The sequence below is a fragment of the Schistocerca serialis genome, chromosome 1 (assembly GCF_023864345.2).
Source record: "Schistocerca serialis cubense isolate TAMUIC-IGC-003099 chromosome 1, iqSchSeri2.2, whole genome shotgun sequence".
Lineage (NCBI taxonomy): Eukaryota > Metazoa > Arthropoda > Insecta > Orthoptera > Acrididae > Schistocerca > Schistocerca serialis.
In genome coordinates this window covers 1027070846-1027094761 of record NC_064638.1, presented here as the reverse complement: position 1 = coordinate 1027094761, position 23916 = coordinate 1027070846, and the positions used below count along the sequence as shown (strand labels likewise).

The following is a 23916-nucleotide window of genomic DNA, read 5'->3' as shown; positions in this document are numbered from 1 at the left end:
GTCAGTCCACTGCCAGTTGGCTCGCAAAGCGCTTGTTTATGTTAGTTATCGATCGCTGGCACGCGTAACAGTTGTATTGTATTTGTTCAGGTGTAGTGGTGTACGTATTTTCGTCATGATTGAACGGAAACAGACAACGTTAACTCTCAAAGAAAAACTGAATGCTTTGAAGCGGATAGACAATGGTGAGAATGTATCTAAACTGGCAACGGAACTGGGTGATGGTAAAGCAACCATTTGTGATTCGAAGAAGAACCGAGTGAAGCTTGAACAGTCTTGAGCAACATCTTCGAGAAAAACACTCGAAATTCGGCAGACTTTGAAACACTCCCAGTGCGATAAAGTGAATGAAGCTCTTTTCTACATCTACATCTACATCGATACTCCGCAAGCCACCCAACGGTGTGTGGCGGAGGGCACTTTACGTGCCACTGTCATTACCTCCCTTTCCTGTTCCAGTCGCGTATGGTTCGCGGGAAGAACGACTGTCTGAAAGCCTCCGTGCGCGCTCTAATCTCTCTAATTTTACATTCGTGATCTCCTCGGGAGGTATAAGTAGGGGGAAGCAATATATTCGATACCTCATCCAGAAACGCACCCTCTCGAAACCTGGCGAGCAAGCTACACCGCGATGCAGAGCGCCTCTCTTGCAGAGTCTGCCACTTGAGTTTATTAAACATCTCCGTAACGCTATCACGGTTACCAAATAACCCGGTGACAAAACGCGCCGCTCTTCTTTGGATCTTCTCTATCTCCTCCGTCAACCCGACCTGGTACGGATCCCACACTGATGAGCAATACTCAAGTATAGGTCGAACGAGTGTTTTGTAAGCCACCTCCTTTGTTGATGGACTACATTTTCTAAGCACTCTCCCAATGAATCTCAACCTGGTACCCGCCTTACCAACAATTAATTTTATATGATCATTCCACTACAAATCGTTCCGTACGCACACTCCCAGATATTTTACAGAAGTAACTGCTACCAGTGTTTGTCCCGCTATCATATAATCATACAATAAAGGATCCTTCTTTCTATGTATTCGCAATACATTACATTTGTCTATGTTAAGGGTCAGTTGCCACTCCCTGCACCAAGTGCCTATCCGCTGCAGATCTTCCTGTATTTCGCTACAATTTTCTAATGCAGCAACTTCTCTGTATACTACAGCATCATCCGCGAAAAGCCGCATGGAACTTCCGACACTATCTACTAGGTCATTTATACATATTGTGAAAAGCAATGGTCCCATAACACTCCCCTGTGGCACGCCAGAGGTTACTTTAACGTCTGTAGACGTCTCTCCATTGATAACAACATGCTGTGTTCTGTTTGCTAAAAACTCTTCAATCCAGCCACACAGCTGGTCTGATATTCCGTAGGCTCTTACTTTGTTTATCAGGCGACAGTGCGGAACTGTATCGAACGCCTTCCGGAAGTCAAGAAAAATAGCATCTACCTGGGAGCCTGTATCTAATATTTTCTGGGTCTCATGAACAAATACGGCGAGTTGGGTCTCACACGATCGCTGTTTCCGGAATCCATGTTGATTCCTACATAGTAGATTCTGGGTTTCCAGAAATGACATGATACGCGATCAAAAAACATGTTCTAAAATTCTACAAGAGATCGACGTAAGAGATATAGGTCTATAGTTTTGCGCATCTGCTCGACGACCCTTCTTGAAGACTGGGACTATCTGTGCTCTTTTCCAATCATTTGGAACCCTCCGTTCCTCTAGAGACTTGCGGTACACGGCTGTTAGAAGGGGGGCAAGTTCTTTCGCGTACTCAGTGTAGAATCGAATTGGTATCCCGTCAGGTCCAGTGGACTTTCCTCTATTGAGTGATTCCAGTTGCTTTTCTATTCCTTGGACACTTATTTCGATGTCAGCCATTTTTTCGTTTGTGCGAGGATTTAGAGAAGGAACTGCAGTGCGGTCTTCCTCTGTGAAACAGCTTTGGAAAAAGGTGTTTAGTATTTCAGCTTTACGCGTGTCATCCTCTGTTTCAATGCCATCATCATCCCGTAGTGTCTGGATATGCTGTTTCGAGCCACTTACTGATTTAACGTAAGACCAGAACTTCCTAGGATTTTCTGTCAAGTCGGTACATAGAATTTTACTTTCGAATTCAATGAACGCTTCACGCATAGCCCTCCTTACGCTAACTTTGACATCGTTTAGCTTCTGTTTGTCTGAGAGGTTTTGGCTGCGTTTAAACTTGGAGTGGAGCTCTCTTTGCTTTCGCAGTAGTTTCCTAACTTTGTTGTTGTACCACGGTGGATTTTTCCCGTCCCTCACAGTTTTACTCGGCACGTACCTGTCTAAAACGCATTTTACGATTGCCTTGAACTTTTTCCATAAACACTCAACATTGTCAGTGTCGGAACAGAAATTTTCGTTTTGATCTGTTAGGTAGTCTGAAATCTGCCTTCTATTACTCTTGCTAAACAGATAAACCTTCCTCCCTTTTTTTATATTCCTATTAACTTCCATATTCAGGGATGCTGCAACGGCCTTATGATCACTGATTCCCTGTTCTGTACATACAGAGTCGAAAAGTTCGGGTCTGTTTGTTATCAGTAGGTCCAAGATGTTATCTCCACGAGTCGGTTCTCTGTTTAATTGCTCGAGGTAATTTTCGGATAGTGCACTCAGTATAATGTCACTCGATGCTCTGTCCCTACCACCCGTCCTAAACATCTGAGTGTCCCAGTCTATATCTGGTAAATTGAAATCTCCACCTAAGACTATAACATGCTGAGAAAATTTATGTGAAATGTATTCCAAATTTTCTCTCAGTTGTTCCGCCACTAATGCTGCTGAGTCGGGAGGTCGGTAAAAGGAGCCAATTATTAACCTAGTTCGGTTGCTTAGTGTAACCTCCACCCATAATAATTCACAGGAACTATCCACTTCTACTTCACTACAGGATAAACTACTACTAACAGCGACGAACACTCCACCACCGGTTGCATGCAATCTATCCTTTCTAAACACCGTCTGTACCTTTGTAAAAATTTCGGCAGAATTTATCTCTGGCTTAAGCCAGCTTTCTGTACCTATAACGATTTCAGCTTCGGTGCTTTCTATCAGCGCTTGAAGTTCTGGTACTTTGCCAACGCAGCTTCGACAGTTGACAATTACAATACCGATTGCTGCTTGGTCCCCGCATGTCCTGACTTTGCCCCGCACCCGTTGAGGCTGTTGCCCTTTCTGTACTTGCCCAAGGCCATCTAACCTAAAAAACCGCCCAGCCCACGCCACACAACCCCTGCTACCCGTGTAGCCGCTTGTTGCGTGTAGTGGACTCCTGACCTATCCAGCGGAACCCGAAACCCCACCACCCTATGGCGCAAGTCGAGGAATCTGCAACCCACACGGTCGCAGAACCGTCTCAGCCTCTGATTCAGACCCTCCACTCGGCTCTGTACCAAAGGTCCGCAGTCAGTCCTGTCGACGATGCTGCAGATGGTGAGCTCTGCTTTCATCCCGCTAGCGAGACTGGCAGTCTTCACCAAATCAGATAGCCGCCGGAAGCCAGAGAGGATTTCCTCCGATCCATAGCGACACACATCATTGGTGCCGACATGAGCGACCACCTGCAGATGGGTGCACCCTGTACCCTTCATGGCATCCGGAAGGACCCTTTCCACATCTGGAATGACTCCCCCCGGTATGCACACGGAGTGCACATTGGTTTTCTTCCCCTCTCTTGCTGCCATTTCCCTAAGGGGCCCCATTACGCGCCTGACGTTGTAGCTCCCAACTACCAGTAAGCCCACCCTCTGCGACTGCCCGGATCTTGCAGACTGAGGGGCAACCTCTGGAACAGGACAAGCAGCCATGTCAGGCCGAAGATCAGTATCAGCCTGAGACAGAGCCTGAAACCGGTTCGTCAGACAAACTGGAGAGGCTTTCCGTTCAGCCCTCCGGAATGTCTTTCGCCCCCTGCCACACCTTGAAACGACCTCCCACTCTACTTTAGTTTACGCAGGAAAGAGAAAGGGGAATTCCTTTGAGTGGAGCACTGGTTCAAGAGAAGGCTGTTTACCTGAACAAGTTAATGAATGGTGATGAGTCTTTCATTGTGAGTACGGATCGGTTGGACAGATTCAAAAACCGTCATGGAATCAGCCATCTAACAATTACTGGAGAGAAGCTTTCTTCTGACCGTGATGCAGCGAAGGAATACTTGGGTAACTTTGAAAAAATAAAAGAGAGAAAGTATTCTCCCCAACAAATTTATAACGCTGACGAGACTGCCCTTAATTTTAAGGCACTGTCAACAAAAAGCCTGGCATCAAAAGCAGAAGACCATGCTCCTGGTTTTAAAATACGCAAAGATCGTGTGACTTTATTAGCTTGCAGCAACTGCTGGTAATCACAAGCTGCATTTAATGTTGATTGGCAAATCTGATAGGCCCAGAGCTCTTAAAAAGTGCAACATGAAGTCCTTGCCCATATATTATCGCAACCAGAAAAAAAGCATGGATGGATGGCAAGTTGTTCAAAGAATGGCTTCACAGCCAGTTTGTTCCCTCTGTTCGACGGTTTTCTAAGGAAAATCATTTGTCTCCCCGTGCAATCCTATTGACTGAAAACGCGCCATCTCACTGCAGCACTGAGGAATTATGTGGTGGAGAAATTGTGGCGAAGTTTCTGCCGCCGAATGTTAAACCACTTCTACAGCCGATGGACCAGGGCGAACTGCATACATTAAGACTGATTTACATAAAACAATCAGTAAGAATGCTGAGCCAAGATGATAGCATTGCTTTAGTGGAAAAATAAAAAAAGACCAGTGCGAAGGATTTTGTTTATTGGGCCGCTGAGGCATGGCAGAATATTTTAGAAAACGCTGTGAGAAAATCGTCGAGAAAACAGTGGACATATCTTGAATTTCAAGACAACCTAGTTGAAAAGGAAGAGGAAAATCCATTACAAATGATACAATCCCTGGATGTGAAGAAGCTAGTGAAGGAGACGTAGATGAATGGATGGCAGCGGATGGGGCAAGTGTTGAGAACCTCACTGACGCTGATTTAGTTGCTGCTGTGACTCAAGACCAGGAAGAAGTGGACTGCTGTGACGGAAGTGACAATGAACCTGAAAGCGACAAAGGAGAGCTGGTGCCACACAGTGACGCAGCAGAAGCCCTTCACTTCGCGCTACATCATTTGGAGCAACAGCCCACTACTACACCTGCTGATTTGATGTTTATGAGACGATGGCGCAACTATGAGTCATACGCCTAAAAGCAATGACTGAGTTTTTGTCATCTAGAAAGTAAGGCTAAAATGTCCGTTGTATTTTAGTACGTTTGACAGCTTTTCTGTCATCGTTATGCATTGTTTAAACCTAACGTTCTCTTGCCAATTTTTCTAATACATGTTTACTGTACTACGTAAGTTAAAATAGTGTGCATATACATCAGTTTACCGCACAGTTTTCCATTCTTAGACTAACTTTTTAATAACATTTTTCATGTTCGGATTAACCGCACGTTTGGATTACCAGGGTTCGGATCAGCGGGACTCTGCTGTATACATAGACAAACTTCCTTGCTGATGTTTCACATTTGATATTTTTTCTGTGCGCTGGTGAAGTTTTGAACTGATCTGGCAGATGGCAGAGCCGTTGTACAGCGACAAAATGGCGTCTGCATAGGACTCATGTTATGAGCAGCGTGCTGTTATCGAATTATTGCGTGCAGAAAAAGAAACCGTAGTGAACATCGATAAAAGTTTGTGTGCAGTGTATGGAGATGCTGCAGTTGATAAGAGTACAGCTAGGCAATGAGCAAAGAAAGCTACAGCCTCAGGAAATGCAAAAATAGAACTCCACGATCAGCCACGCTCTGGACGTCCAGTCACAGCCACTGCTCCATACCTGCTGAATTCTGCAGATGCCATTATTCGTGCCGACCGGCGCATCACAACTCGACAATTGGTTTGATAATTGTCGGTCAGCATTGGGAGTGAGTTTGCAATAATCGAGACTCTCGGATATTCAAAGAGGTGCTCACGATGGGTTCCGCGATACACATAGCGGTCCACAAGATTCAAAGAAAGGCCATTTCATTTGGATTGTGGAGCGTTTTGAGACCGACAGAGAGGCTTTTCTCTGTCACGAAACGTTACGGAGGACGAAAGCTGGGTGCACCGCTTTGCGCCGGAAACCAAAAGCCAGTCCGTGGAGTGGCATCATCCTCATGTACCACAAAATAAAAAATTAAAGACACCCCCCTCTGCTGGAAAAGTCATGGTGACAGTCTTCTGGGATTGTGATGACATCATTCTCGTGGATGTGATGCCAAGACGGTCAACCACCAATTCAGAGGCATACTTGGAGGCTATGAATAAACTCATGCACACCCACACGCAAGTCTGAGAACCCGGGAACACACCGCCAAATTGGGTTGGACATCACTGGCTCATCCGCCCTACCGGCCAGACCTGGAACCCTCAGACTGCCATCTCTTTGGGCCGCTTAAAGATTGTCTACGGGGAACATACTTTGAAGATGACGAGAGTGTCAGTCACGCAGTGAAAACATAGGTACGCCCGCAGGACAAGAGCTTTTACAAGCGGGGAATATATGCTCTTGCACAACATTGGCGTACGGCCAAAGAATGTGATGGAGACTACGTAGAAAAATAGGCCATAGACATGACAAGTTGATGTATGTCACCAAATTCTGACTCTTAAAAATAAATATGTTCTGAGGAAAAAATAAATGTGGGGAATTGCTTATTGAATGGCCCTCGCACATTGCTTCATGATGACGAGGGCATACTGCAGCAAGATGCATAAGGTCAGAATCGTGCTACATTGGCCTGAGGAGCATGGCAGATCTCTTGATGTCTTGGTCACCAAATTCGCCTGATACCAACGCTGTGGAGCAGATATGCGCCCACGAACCATGTAACCGTAGTTACGGGAATTATTGTGCATAGAGATCTTGTAGCAAATGTATCTGGACACCAAGAACTTGTTGCAGACAGAAGCGGTGCTGTACTGTGTTCCAAAGGTGAATCAACCAGCTACCAAGCTAGTTTTGACTCATCAGTTTACACTGTAATGAAATTTCTTGAAAGATGAAAGCTATGTGTCTTCGCGGGACTTTAATTTGATCCTTTGTCTTATACTTACAACGTTGATACCAAATTATCTGTACGATCAGGCCTCACGCCACGATCTGGCACACTGTTTCGGGCTGTGAGAAAGGCCGACCACAGCGCTGAATCCACTGCAGAGTGAATGACACATTATGAAACTATTTCCTGTTAGGAAAACTTCAGCAAGGTGCGCAAGAGATTTTGGGTGACAGATTTCGAAGAGTAGGATGGAGGTAGTGACAAATCGAACCTTTGGATGTCGACAGCGCAGGTACTAGCAATGTCTAGAATGACAGTTGCCGTTCCATGCGGTATCCGGTAGACAGTCTCATTGTCAATACAAGTTGTATTAGTCTTCTGTTATACAGTGTGAGACACACAATTTGTTTGACTTAATGAGTAAATTAATACGTAAGTGAATCACTGATTTTTTATAGTAATGATCATCACGGCCGGCCGGGGTGGCTGAGCGGTTCTAGGCGCTACAGTCTGGAACCGCGCGACCGCTACGGTCGCAGATTCGAATCCTGCCTCGAGCATGGGTGTGTGTGATGTCCTTAGTTTAGTTAGGTTTAAGTGGTTATTTCAGCCATAATGGCTATGTTTGTAACCGTGACTGTGTGGGAAAATTATTTATATCAAGTTTCTGCTACCAGTCACTTTTTATTTTAAGCTTAATCTAACATAATGCAACGCGTTTCGAACATGTTTTGTTCATTTTCAAGCGTTTGTACATACATACATAGAGAAATGTTACTTAAAAATAAAATGTTCTAAACTAGATTAATCTAGAACACTGTTTTTTACTGTAGCTGCTGGTGTGGCATTTGGGGGGAAGGAGGGGGGCAATGTATATCTAGAAATCGAAGTCAGTGATGTCTTCTGCCGGTTTTCTTCTTTGTTGTTGACTATGTATATCACAGACAGATTTGCATCAGTTACGTATTACGAAAATAGTGTGAAAGGCTTTTATATGACAGTTTATCACTTACAGTTACATCTTCTTGCTGATTCAATTGTATCACTGGTGTAATGGCGGAGCTGTTGACTGACGTTACACTACTGCACATTATATTTTTTTTTTCACTGAATGCCACTGCACAAATTGCTTCAATGTTATATACACAACACAAGATGGCGGACTGTAGCAAGTGAGTCTGTATTGATTATTGAGGTTTTGTATCGATATTCTTGGTTCTATCGATTATTTACATTGACACTTCATGAATCTATTGAGTTAGAACTGGCTTAAGACTGTAGAAGAATTCTGAGTTTTTGAATACGCTTATTTCATTAAGAATGTTATCTCCATGCTTTGTGTTATCTATGAAAATTTCCATTTCTTCCATGATATCCATTCTTTTTCCTATTTTGTGTAAAATTTCGAGTTTGTCGTCGATTTTCATAGGGTGCCCTGTGTCTTTAATGTGAGTTGCTACTGCTGATTTGTTACATTTATCAAGCCTGTAGCAGTCTAAATGTTCCTTAAGTAGTTCTAAGTTCTAGGGGACTGATGACCTCAGAAGTTAAGTCCCATAGTGCTCAGAGCCATTTGAACCATTTTTTGATCATCACGATTTTTGTGACTCCTATGTATCAGTGGTTTCTTCAGCACTGAAATATGGGGATAAAATATTGAATTGTACCGACTTGCATTTGTTTCCAAAACATAAAATGCGAACCTTGATTCGCAGAAAAAGTTCAAAAATGAAAAAAAAATTTTTTTAATAAATTATTCGTTATTGAAAGTTCATTATTCGATGAAGGTGGTTTCTGCCTTAAGATTTTAAGTGTAAGGAGCACAGCCGGGCATTTCAACATTTATTGTTCGTCCATAGCAAACTGCGGGCAGTAAATCGGAAAAAAGTATAAAATACAATACAAAAAGTATAAAACACTCGTCTAGACCGATACTGCGAATCGGCACTGTGTGTTACAGATTTTCTTACGTTTGTGAGCAAATAAGACACAGTGACGCTAGACACTACGGGAGAACAAAGTTACGAACAAAAACTAAACATTTGGTCGGTCCATATGTTCCGTCGCCTCTCTAGGTCGACCGCTTCCTTCTTGACAATGTGTTCGGCCATGGTATACCCATTCCTGCCAATATCGCCTAACAGTGGCATCACTGCTGTTCAGATGTCGAGCTGTTCGGCGATTACTCCAACCTGCTTCAGCGAGTCCATTACACGTGCTCTGAGCACTATGGGACTTAACATCTGTGGTCATCAGTCCCCTAGAACTTACAACTACTTAAACCTAACTAACCTAAGGACATCACACACATCCATGCCCGAGGCAGGATTGGAACCTGCGACCGTAGCGGTCACGCGGTTCCAGACTGAAGCGCCTAGAACCGCTCGGCCACACCGGCCGTCTTACACGTCCTCTCCCAAGTGCTGACATCTGCGTATATTGTTCACACACCTTTCTGCGGAGCGTAGTTACTGTTCAGTGAGTAAACAGAATGAAACTTACAAAGATCTTATGTCTGACCCTTGTTTACCGTCTCTGCAAGCTGCGCGGTGAAACTGCAGTGAAACGTCATTTATTCATCCAACGGCCGCCAAAGTTTATAATTTTACATTTTCTGACGATACCTGTTTGAATATCAGATTGTGACCAACTTGCATAACTCGTTAGTGCTGCATCGCGTTTTTTGTCTTAGAGTGAATAATTAAATCGTCTGCGGTGTAGGAAGCTGAGGTTTAGGATTCTGGGGTGTAGGAATGGAGTACAGTACAATTGCACAACTTCGTGTTCCTTCAGAGATCTGGATGAGCGTGTATCTTTATGCCATAGCGTCAAGGAGTGCTATGTATTCTTTCTCTATTTCCCTTAAGTAGTAATAACAACTTTTCTTATAGCTTTCCGTTTTTCTCTCTTCCGATTTCTCTTCTTTTCAACTTATTTGTGTTTGTTAGCTAAACAGCGTGCGACGAATTAATTTTTTGTAGGCAGTAACTAACTGCATTTTTTCGTTAGAGCATTTATAGAGTGATTAAGGAAGACACAATGATCATGTGCTCAACAGTCTGTTGGCCCACCTTTGGAACTCAATACAGCAGCGACTGTGTGTGCATGGATTCGACAAGCTTTGACAGACTTCCGGACATACGTTACCACATGATGCCTACCTACGCGTCACGCAGTTCCCGTAAACTCGGAGATAGCGCCCTTTAGCGTTCGAAATGTGTTCCATCGTGCCAGCCGGGGTGACCGAGCGGTTCTAGGCGCTTCAGTCAGGAACCGCACGACCGCTACGGTCGCAGGTTCGAATCCTGCCTCGGGCATGGATGTGTGTGACGTCCTTAGGTTAGTTAGGTTTAAGTAGTTCTAAGTTCTAGGGGACTGATGACCTGAGAAGTTGAGTCCCATAGTGCTCAGAGCCATTTCAACCATATTTTTGTTCCATCGTGTTCAGATCAGGCGAATTTTGTGGCAAGACAACAGTGTGTGTTCACTGTCATTTTCCTCAAAACATTGTAGAACGGTTCTGGCTAGACAAGGACATTTATCCTGCTGGAAGATGCCCTCGCTCTCGGAGAAGGCATCAAGCATTCACGTGTCCACAATTATGTTCACGTAGTCGATAGCTATCATGGTGCCTTCCTTTACTACTACAGGTTCTCTGTAAGCCAGTGCAAAATAGCAAAATATTGTCCCTACCGTCAAACGTCCGTGGCGTGGTGCATTTTTCGAACAACTGTTCACTGGATGACGGCGTTCCGGATTCCAGAGATGATCATCGACATGGTGTAACAAGAAACGTGATTCATCCGACTAGATGATACGTTTCAGTTGATCCACGTTGCAGTCTCTATGATCCCTTGCCCATTGAAATAGTAACAGCCGGTGTCGCTGGGTCACGTCAGAATATGCAGGTGTCGTCAACCACAGAGACCCACGTTCGACAATGTGCGCTGAACTGTGTACTCCGAAAGCCTAATGCAAACACCAGCTTACTGCTCTGTCGCCACTTGTGCGTTATAGAATGCGCAATGTAACCTGATAGTCAAGGGAAGGCAGGATTCGGTTACGATTGTGGAAGGGGCCGTAATCAGTTACTATTGGTTGCCTTTTACAGCTACACACAATTTATTTTAAACTAGTAATTTCAGACTCAACAATAAATAAAAAAATACCACACGTTATCGATGAAGAAACAAACAAATGTGTAAACAATAGTGTTTTCAGTGAGTTACAATTTAGCAAATCACCATTAAAACCAGATAGAGCAGATAATGCAGAATGAAATTTTTTTTCACTCTGCAGCGGAGTGTGCGCTGATATGAAACTTCCTAGCAGATTAAAACTGTGTGCCCGACCGAGACTCGAACTCGGGACCTTTACCTTTCGCGGGCAAGTGCTCTACCATCTGAGCTACCGAAGCACGACTCACGCCCCCTACTCACAGCTTTACTTCTGCCAGTATCTCGTCTCTCACCTTCTGGCAGAAGTAAAGCTGTGAGTACCGGGCGTGAGTCGTGCTTCGGTAGCTCAGATGGTAGAGCACTTGCCCACGAAAGGCAAAGATCCCGAGTTCGAGTCTCGGTCGGGCATTCAGTTTTAATCTGCCAGGAAGTTTCAGAGCAGATAATATTTTAAAAACAAGCCACTGTGATCTGGGCAGAAGGCCTTACATGCCAGGAATGGCAATAAATTAAGAATTGTTTAAAACTCTCTGCAACTTACAAGTTACAGGTATTGAAATATGAAAGGAAAGTCACCACAAACGCAGCAGAAGGCATCAAACGGCAGGAATGGCAATAAATAAGGTTTTAAAGGCTTACTGCGTAAATATAAATACCAAATTAGAATTTTAAGGCAAATGACCACAGTCTCGGCTGAAGGCCTTACACGCCAGGAAGGGCAATAATATAAAAAATTAAGAAACATGCTGTAAAACAGCAAATAAAATAGCAACGGTTAATTAAAAAACAAACAACTGATCACCAAACAGGTGAAATAAGATGATGGTAAACTTTATAACACAACCCTTAACATCCACTAAATACTACACTGCTGGGTTTATTCCAGAAGGCGATCAGAACTATTGAATAGACATATATAACCTTTTATATAGGCATTACAAGACATTTTAATAAATAATACAATGATAAAACACAACGACCAAACGGTTCACATGCCTCTGAGCACTACGGGACTTAACATCTGTGGTCATCAGTCCCCTAGAACTTAGAACTACTTAAACCTAACTAACCTAAGGACATCACAAACATCCGAACCCGAGGCAGGATTCGAAAGTGCGACCGTAGCGGTCGCGCGGTTCCAGACTGAAGCGCCTAGAACCGCACGGCCACACCGTCCGGCTGGGCAGTGGTGGTAATGAGCTGACATGTCAGGGAAGGAACACAGCAGAAGACGAACAAGACATCGACTTTACTCTGCAAGAGTTAAATTTTTATCATATTGTCTCAGAAAGGAATCAAAAATAGATCCCATCTCCAGCCCTGACAAAGGTTTTCGGGTGGTTCCCTTGTTTGTACGGTAACTGTTGTAAACATAAACCTCTTCCCAAATTTTCCAGCTGCTTCCCTCTGCCACACTACTGCTTCGCCTGGTATTTGGCTCAAAAGATTAGGAATTACGTAAGACGCAACTCCCTTTTTATTTCGTGCCCGGTTTAAGCCGTTCGAACGAATTTCTCGGCAATTGGTGGAACGCAAAGAGTCACGTATGTATAGTATCCTTAACTCGTGGATCAACGGACGTATTCAACCAACCACGCTTTTTTTTAATGGAGCGATACGCTTTTTAACGGCATAAGAAAGACGAGTGTAGTAATAAAACTTAGAAATTCTTCCAATCCATATGTGGCCTACAGCAAACCAGTGCTTAACAGTATTGGGTAAAAACAGTCTTGGTTGCAATTTTAGTTTTTTATTTTTCAACGATGTGTTTCGCCTTATTTAGGCATCGTCAGGCTATCTTTTCTAGATGGGCGCGAGAGGCACCAAGATCTGCATAACGCGTTCCCGTTCACAGGAGCGAGTAACAAAGTAAAAGTTTGCTACTCGCTCCTGTGAACGGGAACGCATTATGCAGATATTGGTGCCTCTCGCGCCCATCTAGAAAAGACAACCTGAAGATGCCTAAATAAGGCGAAACGCATCAATGAAAAATAAAAAAATAAATTTGCAACCAAGACTGTTTTTAACCAATACAGTAATAAAACATTTTTTAACACCGGCGATGAAACGTTTCGTAAATATTTGCAATAAATGTGCTAAAATGAAAAGAATACCAACGTCCCCTGTTTATAAGGTGTCTCTCCTAATAATCGTCAGGCACATTCGATCTGTCCTTTCCGCAGATATATGCAATTTAGTTTTTTTCGTGTGGTCATCACAAGTGTTATGCGACATCCACTGTCAACCGGGAGCGTCGGTTTGTTCCCCGTTGGAAACAAAATGATTTTTAAAGCGGAATTTTAAGTGTCCATTCGGTAGACAGGTCCCAGATTAATCTAGGGCGACACTTGTTTTATCGGTATGGTCTAAAAGGAATAGCAAAACACGAAGAATAACCAGTACTTCAGCAATGACTGTATACCGTTGCTGCATGGCGGCTGTACTCACGCTGGCCAGGGTGAAACACGAAGCGCTGTTGGAGTACTGCTTACCCTCCGCGGCCTCATTACTATTGTACATAAACACTTAGCCATGAAAACAGTATCGCACCGGACTAATTTGGAGTCGTTCTGTCGAATGAGCACGTAAAATTCCATTTTAAAAATGATTTTGTTTGCGATGGGAAACAAAGTGACGCTTTCCATTGACACTGGCGTCACATGAAACAGTTGGTGAGCGGTATTTGCTCGTGTCGACAGCAGTTACACATTGTAAAAAAAAAAGGGAACTGCAAATACCTATCGAAACGCCAAAAAAAAGTGCCTGTCGACTCTTAGGAGAAACACCAAGTAAATATTCATAACCTGACAAAAAAACAAAAAGAATCGCAACGCCAAGAAGGAGTTATACGAATAAACGAAAATTGGTAGGCGTGCTTTTACAGTCAGATTTCGCCCACTATGAGGATGCAAATCAGGTTTGCTTTAAATACGCGTTACCTAGTTACGTTTGAGACTGGAAGCGGTGATTTGAAGTTAGTGAAGAACACCTTTAAGGCGACAAAGACGCCATTATCAACACTTTACTCGGTGTGAACGAGTTCGTGTAATGAGGTTACGAGAAGCTGGATGTCCCTTTTGGAATAGTACAGAAAGATTTGGCAGGACTGGAGCCACTGTACCTGATTGCTGATATCACGACAATGTACGGTCGCAAGAAGACCGGGCTCCGGACGACCACGTGGCACTACCAAGAAACTGTTACAAATCGGTTACTTTAACTTCTGCTCCGATCCAGACGCCGTATAGCGTGCGTTCCACTGACCAAAACCATCGCCATTTGGCAGCGAGAGGTCACTGGAGGGCAGAGCAGAGGACTGTTGTGTTTTCTGGTGAAATGCGGTTCTGTTTCGGTGCCAGCGATGGATGTGTGTTGATTATAAGGAGGTCAGTTGAGGGCCTGCGACTAACCTGTCTGCGTTCTAAACATACTGGACGCACACCTGCAGTTATGGTCTGGGGTGCAATAGCTTATAACAGCAGGAGCACTCACGTGGTTATCCCACGCACCGTGACTGCAGACTTATACGTGAATCTGGTGATTCGACCTGTTGTGCTGCCATTCATGAACACTATTCCACGGGGTATTTTCCAACAGCATGAACACTATTCCACGGGGTATTTTCCAACAGGATAACGTTGTCCCACATACCGATGTTGTAACCCATCAAGCTCTACAGAGCTTCGACGTGTTGCCTAGGCCCGCTCGTTTACCAGATGTCTCGAGCACATATGGGACAACATCAGACCACTTCAGAGTCATCCACAAGCATTAACCGTCTCCGTACTGACCGACCAAGTCCTAAAAATTGACATCTGGCACATGTACAACACAATACATGCACGTTTTCACGCTTGAATTCAATATTCTGGCGGTTAATCCGTTTAGTAATGCACCAACATTTCACATTTGCAATGGCTGATGTCATTCTTAATTAATCTTGTCTTGTGACAGCCAGAGCGACAGCACCAGCAGCAGCGAGTAGTGTCAGCAGCGAGTAGTGTCTGTATAAAGCGTTTATTTTGCATTTTGTTTACGACCTTCCACTAAGGAAGGGGTTCTATTTGTGTTTATCTGCTCTGCATAGTAACTAACAGTTCTTGATAAAACTTTACGTAGTTTTCGTGTTAGATTTCTTAGTGTTTTCTTGATCGTTTAGAACAGAAAGCGCCCTAAAACCGTCTTTTGTTTGTTTCGCGGCCGTTAGCCACTAGTCACCTGAATCAGCAGTTGTCTTGTGACAGCCAGAGCGACAGCAGCAGCGAGTAGTGTTTGTATAAAGCGTTTATTTTGCATTTTGTTTACGACCTTCCACTAAGGAAGGGGCTCTATTTGTGTTTATCTGCTCTGCATAGTAACTAACAGTTCTTGATAAAACTTTACGTAGTTTTCGTGTTAGATTTCTTAGTGTTTTCTTGATCGTTTAGAACAGAAAGCGCCCTAAAACCGTCTTTTGTTTGTTTCGCGGCCGTTAGCCACTAGTCACTTGAATCAGCAGTTGTCTTGTGACAGCCAGAGCGACAGCACCAGCAGCAGCGAGTACTGTTTGTATAAAGCGTTTTTGTACTTATTTGCTGCGCTTAGCTTTTAAATAGTTTTTCTGGGAAAACCTAGCGTAGTTTTCGCGTCTCGTATTTCAGTGAGTGTTTCTTGATTATCAGAGTAGCTCATCAGAAGATTATCTTGGGAATTTGTCACCGTATAGAGTAGGGTAAACATAGTCATGTGTAGGGGCTGTGGTTGTTGTGAGCGGACGCAAGGAGAATTGGCCACTCTTCGGGGGCAGGTGGAGGCTTTGTCTATTAGGCTCATCGAGCTCGAGGCGCAGGCGTCGGCTCGTAGTGGCGTTGGGGCAACTGTGGTGAGACCTATGCCTACTTCGGTGGCCTTGGAATCACATGGAACCCCTGATGTCGCTGCGTCTTCCGGCAGTGAGCATCTTACCGGTCAGCCATCACTCCAGGGTGAATGGCGGACAGTGGTGGGCTCGCGCGTGCCTGGCCGAAAGGCGAAGGTGGGATCTGGCCGCGTGGCAGCTGCCTTACCCCTTTCCAACAGGTACGGGGTGCTTCCTAGTGGTGATGACATCGTTTCCGAGCCACCACAGGGTGCCTCGCCTGTTGGGCCAGTGGCCGATTCTCCGGCAAGGTCCCGACAGTCACAGAGGGCGGGCCTATTAGTTATAGGGAGCTCCAACGTTAGGCGGGTTATGGAGCCCCTCAGGAAAATAGCGGGTAGGTCGGGGAAGAATGCCAGTGTGCACTCGGTGTGCTTGCCGGGGGGTCTCGTCCGTAATGTGGAGGAGGCCCTTCCGGCAGCTAGTGAACGCACTGGGTGTGACCGGCTGCAGATAGTAGCACATGTCGGAACGAATGACGCCTGCCGCTTGGGTTCTGAGGCCATCCTTGGTTCCTTCCGGCGGCTGGCTGATTTGGTGAAGACAACCAGCATCGCACGCAGAGTGCAAGCTGAGCTTAATATCTGCAGCATAGTGCCCAGAGTCGATCGCGGTCCTCTGGTTTGGAGCCGTGTGGAGGGTCTAAACCAGAGGCTCAGACGACTCTGCGACTATAATGGTTGCAAATTCGTCGACCTCCGTTATTGGGTGGAGAACTGTAGGGCCCCCCTAGACAGGTCAGGCGTGCACTACACACCGGAAGCAGCTACTAGGGTAGCAGAGTACGTGTGGCGTGCACACGGGGGTTTTTTAGGTTAGAGGGACCCCCCCTTGGGCGAAACGATAAAATACCTGACGGCTTACCAGAGAGGACATTATCATCGTTGATAAAGAACGTCCGTCCTCAGAGACCAAAAACAGGAAAAGTTAACGTAATATTGGTAAACTGCAGGAGTATCCAGGGCAAGGTTCCTGAATTAGTATCTCTTATTGAAGGAAATAGTGCGCATATAGTATTAGGAACGGAAAGTTGGTTAAAACCGGAAGTGAACAGTAACGAAATCCTAGACACAGAATGGAATATATACCGCAAGGATAGGATAAACGCCAATGGTGGAGGAGTATTTATAGCAGTAAAGAATTCAATAATATCCAGTGAAGTTATTAGCGAATGCGAATATGAAATAATCTGGGTTAAGTTAAGTATCAAAGGTGGGTCAGATATGATAGTCGGATGCTTCTATAGACCACCTGCATCAGCAACCGTAGTAGTTGAGCGCCTCAGAGAGAACCTGCAGAACGTCGTGAAGAAGTTTCGTGATCATACTATTGTAATAGGGGGAGACTTCAATCTACCAGGTATAGAATGGGATAGTCACACTATCAGAACTGGAGCCAGGGACAGAGACTCTTGTGACATTACCCTGACTGCCTTGTCCGAGAATTACTTCGAGCAGATAGTTAGAGAACCAACTCGTGAAGCTAACGTTTTAGACCTCATAGCAACAAATAGACCGGAACTTTTCGACTCCGTGAATGTAGAAGAGGGTATCAGTGATCATAAGTCAGTGGTTGCATCAATGACTACAAGTGTAATAAGAAATGCCAAGAAAGGAAGGAAAATATATTTGCTTAACAAGAGTGATAGGGCACAAATCGCAGAATATCTGAGTGACCACCATCAAACGTTCATTTCTGAGGAAGAGGATGTGGAACAAAAATGGAAAAAATTCAGAAACATCGTCCAGTACGCCTTAGATAAGTTCGTACCGACTAAGGTCCAAAGCGAGGGGAAAGATCCACCGTGGTATAACAATCATGTACGAAAGGTACTACGGAAACAAAGAAAGCTTCATCATAGGTTTAAGAGTAGTCGAATCATAGCTGATAAGGAAAAGCTGAACGAAGCGAAAAAGAGCGTAAAGAGAGCAATGAGAGAAGCATTCAACGAATTCGAACATAAAACATTGGCAAACAATCTAAACAAGAACCCTAAAAAGTTTTGGTCATATGTAAAATCGGTAAGCGGATCTAAATCCCCTATTCAGTCACTCGTTGACCACGATGGAACCGAAACAGAGGACGACCGAAGAAAGGCAGAAATACTGAATTCAGTGTTCCGAAACTGTTTCACTGCGGAAAATCGTAACACGGTCCCTGACTTCAGCCGTCGCACGGACGCCAAAATGGAAAATATTGAAATAAACGATATCGGAATTGAAAAACAACTGCTATCACTTAGTAGCGGAAAAGCATCCGGACCAGACGAGATACCCTTAAGATTCTACAGTGATTATGCTAAAGAACTTGCCCCCTTTCTATCAGCAATTTATCGTAGATCGCTGGAAGAACGTAAAGTACCTAGCGACTGGAAGAAAGCGCAGGTCGTTCCCATTTTCAAGAAGGGTCATAAATCAGATGCGAATAATTATAGGCCTATTTCGCTTACGTCAATCTGTTGTAGAATAATGGAACATGTTTTGTGTTCTCGTATTATGACGTTCTTAGATAATACAAATCTCCTTCATCATAACCAACATGGATTCCGCAAACAGAGATCATGTGAAACTCAGCTCGCCCTATTTGCCCAAGAAATTCACAGTGCCGTAGACACTGGCGAGCAGATTGATGCCGTATTCCTGGACTTCAGGAAGGCATTTGATACGGTTCCGCACTTACGTTTAGTGAAAAAAATACGAGCTTACGGAATATCGGACCAGGTTTGTGATTGGATTCAGGATTTCCTAGAAGAAAGAACACAACATGTCATTCTTAACGGTTCAAAATCTGCAGATGTAGAGGTAATTTCGGGAGTACCGCAGGGAAGCGTGATAGGACCTTTATTGTTTACAATATACATAAATGACTTAGTTGAAAACATCGGTAGCTCCGTGAGGCTATTTGCAGATGACACGGTTGTCTACAAGAAAGTAGCAACATCAGAAGACTCGTACGTACTCCAGGAGGACCTGCAGAGGATTAATGCATGGTGCGACAGCTGGCAGCTTTCCCTAAACGTAGATAAATGTAATATAATGCGCATACATAGGGGCAGAAATCCATTCCAGTACGATTATGCCATAGGTGGTAAATCATTGGAAGCGGTAACGACCGTAAAATACTTAGGAGTTACTATCCGGAGCGATCTGAAGTGGAATGATCACATAAAACAAATAGTGGGAAAAGCAGGCGCCAGGTTGAGATTCATAGGAAGAATTCTAAGAAAATGTGACTCATCGACGAAAGAAGTAGCTTACAAAACGCTTGTTCGTCCGATTCTTGAGTATTGCTCATCAGTATGGGACCCTTACCAGGTTGGATTAATAGAAGAGATAGACATGATCCAGCGAAAAGCAGCGCGATTCGTCATGGGGACATTTAGTCAGCGCGAGAGCGTTACGGAGATGCTGAACAAGCTCCAGTGGCGGACACTTCAAGAAAGGCGTTACGCAATACGGAGAGGTTTATTATCGAAATTACGAGAGAGCACATTCCGGGAAGAGATGGGCAACATATTACTACCGCCCACATATATCTCGCGTAATGATCACAACGAAAAGATCCGAGAAATTAGAGCAAATACGGAGACTTACAAGCAGTCGTTCTTCCCACGCACAATTCGTGAATGGAACAGGGAAGGGGGGATCAGATAGTGGTACAATAAGTGCCCTCCGCCACACACCGTAAGGTGGCTCGCGGAGTATAGATGTAGATGTAGATGTAGATGTAATCTGTGATCTTACAGTGCAAATCCCATAGATATATTCCCTGGGCAAACGTATTACCAAAATTTCATATATTAACAGTGGCTAGTGCCTGTAACCTCGACGCTCTGTAGCATAGTTGGATGACGTTTCTGGGCATGGGTTTCTAAGTAAAGCTTGATCTACTAAGTCTCTCTACAATGTTTAGAAGTGTGTAACATGAATTGTGAAATACCCTCTGTATATAGGGTGATTCAGCTATCATTGTCTATGGGTTTTATGCAACTCTCAACGCCTTCCAAAACCCACGTGTGAAATATTTCTGTTCTTCCGCTCGCTATGTGTAAGCCTTTAGTCCTACAGAAAAAAATGAACAGGCCCTATTTGTAGGAAATGTAATGCAGTTAAATTTTGTTCTGGGATCCGTATCCACCGGAGGCCTCAGTTTTCCAGTTATTCAGGAAAATCGCCTTTGAAGGTCACTTTTGTGCGTTTTTCTTGAATAAGTCGATAACCACGGCCTCTAACTACATTAAATTTTTTACAAAAAAATACTGTTCATTTTTTCTGTAGAGCTAATAGTTTTCACATAGTGGAGGAGAGAGTATGAAAACTTACATATGATATTAAAGGGGTTGCGGATTGTATAAGACCCATAGGTAGAGGTAGCCAAATAACCAGATATGCAGGGTGTATCAAAAAGGATGGCGCAAACGTACACGGATGAAAGCACATGATAATAGAAGCATAAATTTCGGGTAAACGAGGGCTCTAAAACGCATGCCTTAAGAGCTGTAAGATATTCTTGATTTTTAATATTGTGAAACAAATCTCTTCTACTGCAAGCTCTTTGCATTCCATATTTTGGGAAGTGGTAGTATGGATCAAAACAAGAAAAAAATGTCCAGTAGATATGTGCCCTAAAATGCATACCTTAACAGTTACGAGCACCTGTTCATCTTCGTTACTTTGGAACACAAGTATTCTAATGAACAAGTGCTCATAATATATAAATATAGATACTTCTATGTACGGTACCTTAATGTTTATACACATCATGATGTTGCATGGTTTTTCTCTACATGTATCAGTCTTCCCACAAACATGTCAAATAATTAATTTAGTGCCTAATGTTTTCTGCACAGTCATAACAGCATACCTAAATGGACTACATCTGACATTATAGGCTACCCACTTGCTCCTATGCGTCCACACTTCAGCATCTGATCTGTTACCCAGGAGAAAGTAAGAATTATTTGCTTGATCTTGTCGCATGTACTTGGAGGTACTAACCAACCAAAAAACATAGGACTTTTAATAGCTATAATTATTAGTGTGCAAATATCGTAAATACTGATGTAAGGTTCTTCAAGATTGCATCCTTAGTCACCAATAGAAATATCTCCACTTACACCACTTACACAGATTTTCGTACAGATGACAAAATAGTAGACATCGAAATAGGTGGCAGAGGGATAGAAAAACAATTAACATCGCTGAAAAGAGGAAAGGCCGCTGGACCTGATGGGATACCAGTTTGATTTTACACAGAGTACACGAAGGAACTTGCCCCCCTTCTTGCAGCTGTGTGCCGTAGGTCTCTAGAAGAGCGTAGCGTTCCAAAAGGTTGGAAAAGGGCACAGGTCACCCCCGTTTTCAAGAAGGGACGTCGAACAGATGTGCAGAACTATAGACCTATATCTCTAACGTAGATCAGTTGTAGAATTTTGGAATACGTATTATGTTCGAGTACAATGAATTTTCTGGAGACTAGAAATCTACTCTGTAGGAATCAGCATGGGTTTCGAAAAAGACAATCGTGTGAAACCCAGCTCGCGCTATTCGTCCACGAGACTCAGATTGCCATAGACATGGGTTCCCAGGTAGATGCCGTGTTTCTTGACTTCCGGAAGGCGTTTGATACAGTTCCCCAGAGTCGTTTAATGAACAAAGTAAGAGCATATGGACTATCAGACCAATTGTGTGATTGGATTGAAGAGTTCCTAGATAACAGAACGCAGCATGTCATTCTCAATGGAGAGAAGTCTTCCGAAGTAAGAGTGATTTCAGGTGTGCCGCAGGGGAGTGTCGTAGGACCGTTGCTGTTCACAATATATATAAATGACCTTGTGGATAACATCGGAAGTTTACTGACGCTTTTTGCGGATGATGCTGTAGTATACCGTGAGGTTGTAACAATGGAAAATTGTACTGAAATGCAGGAGGATCTGCAACGAATTGACGCATGGTGCAGGGAATGGCAATAGAATCTCAATGTAGACAAGTCCAATGTACTGCGAATACGTAGAAAGAAAGATCCTTTATCATTCAGCTACAATATGGCAAGTCAGCAACTGGAAGCAGTTAGTTCCATAAATTATCTGGGAGTAGGTATTAGGAGCGATTTAAAATGGAATGACTATATAAAATTAATCGTCTTCAAAGCAGATGCCAGACTGAGATTCATTGGAAGAATCCTAAGGAAATGCAACCCGAAAACAAAGGAAGTAGGTTACAGTACACTTGTTCGCCCACTGCTTGAATACAGATCACCGGTGTGGGATCCGTACCAGATAGGGTTGATAGAAGAGATAGAGAAGATCCAACGGAGAGCAGCGCGCTTCGTTACAGGATCATTTAGGAATCGTGAAAGCGTTACGGAGATGATAGAGTGGAAGAGTCTGCAGGAGAGACGCTGAGTAGCTCGGTACGGGCTTATGTTGAAGTTTCGAGAACATGCCTTCACCGAGGAGTCCAGCAGTATTTTGCTCCCTCCTGCGTATATCTCGCGAAGAGACTATGAGAATAAATTCAGAGAGATTAGAGCCCACACAGAGGCATACCGACGATCTTTATTTCTACGAACAATATGAGACTGGAACAGAAGGGAGAACCGATAGATGTACGCAAAGTACCCTCCGCCACATACCGTCGGGTGGCTTGCGGAGTATGGATGTAGATGCAGATGTAGATATATCTGTACCGCAATTGAAAATTTGTGTTAATGTGCTTTATATTCGTTTATACATTTTTTCTGGTTTAGAACCTGTATAGACTAGAAGAAAATAGTTAATAAACATAACATGCATGGCTCACTTTAGCCCTCGTAACGCTCGAAATATTCATTACTTACGATTAGTTCGTCATCTCAAATTAGTTTATGAGCCTCTACCGCCTGTATAAATGTAGTCCTGAGTGTCTGGGTTACACTGGTTCACATAGAATTTAATTTCGGAAATAGAAAGCGACTTGAAATTCTCAGTCAAAGATGAAGCATGCACTCGAGGTTCGCCCACAGGTGGTGGTGCTGGTGGTTGTACTCACAGGGTGTGTGGCTCGGGGTGAATGCCGTGCTGGATGTGTGCGGAGCAGCGGCAGTGCTTCTGCGGCAGGCCGGGCTCGTGCGCCTCCCACCAGCACTCGCAGTCCTCGAGCGGCTCTGCGGTCGCGGTCGTGGCCGTCGTGGTCGCGGTCGGCGGCAGCTCGGTGGCGACGCCGCTGCAAACCAGTAAGGCGAGGGCCGCCAGCGCCCGCAGCAAGCTGGGCTTCAGCCTCCTCATCGTCCGGACCTGTGGCAGAGACGCGGCGCCACTCAGCACGGACACACGTCTGACGATCTGACGGCCCGCGGCGGCCGTCGAGGACGCTCCAGTTGGCAGGCTGGAGTGGGGGTAGGGCCGGCCCTGTCAGCGTCACTGGCCACGTCAAAAAGCGTGCAGTGCGTCCTACGGCTGCTATCTCCCGTTCGGCACTATCTTCTGTACTACTGCTTACGCGTGACACACGCGGTCTCACAACGTAACCGTGCCACTCTGAAATAAGGTGGACATCTCCTTACTGGAACTTTCTGGCAGATTAAAACTGTGTGCCGGACCGAGACTCGAGCTCGGGACCTTTGCCTTTCGTGGGCAAGTGCTCTACCAAGTGAGTTACCCAAGCACGACTCACGCCCCGTCCTCACAGCTTCTGGAAACATCCCCGAGGCTGTGGCTAAGACATGTCTCCGCAATATCCTTTCTTTCAGAAGTGCTAGTTC

At 44.4% G+C, this 23916-nt stretch overlaps 1 protein-coding gene across 1 annotated transcript in view; it reads right to left on the bottom strand.

The window, feature by feature from the left end:
• LOC126455064 (lutropin-choriogonadotropic hormone receptor-like) overlaps nucleotides 1-23440 on the bottom strand; it is an 805745-nt gene extending 782305 nt beyond the window's left edge. Inside the window, exon 1 of the mRNA XM_050091146.1 lies at nucleotides 23205-23440. Within this exon, the coding sequence (XP_049947103.1) occupies nucleotides 23205-23440 (236 nt within the window). The remainder of the gene's footprint in view (nucleotides 1-23204) is intronic.
• Between the last annotated feature and the right edge of the window lie 476 nt (nucleotides 23441-23916).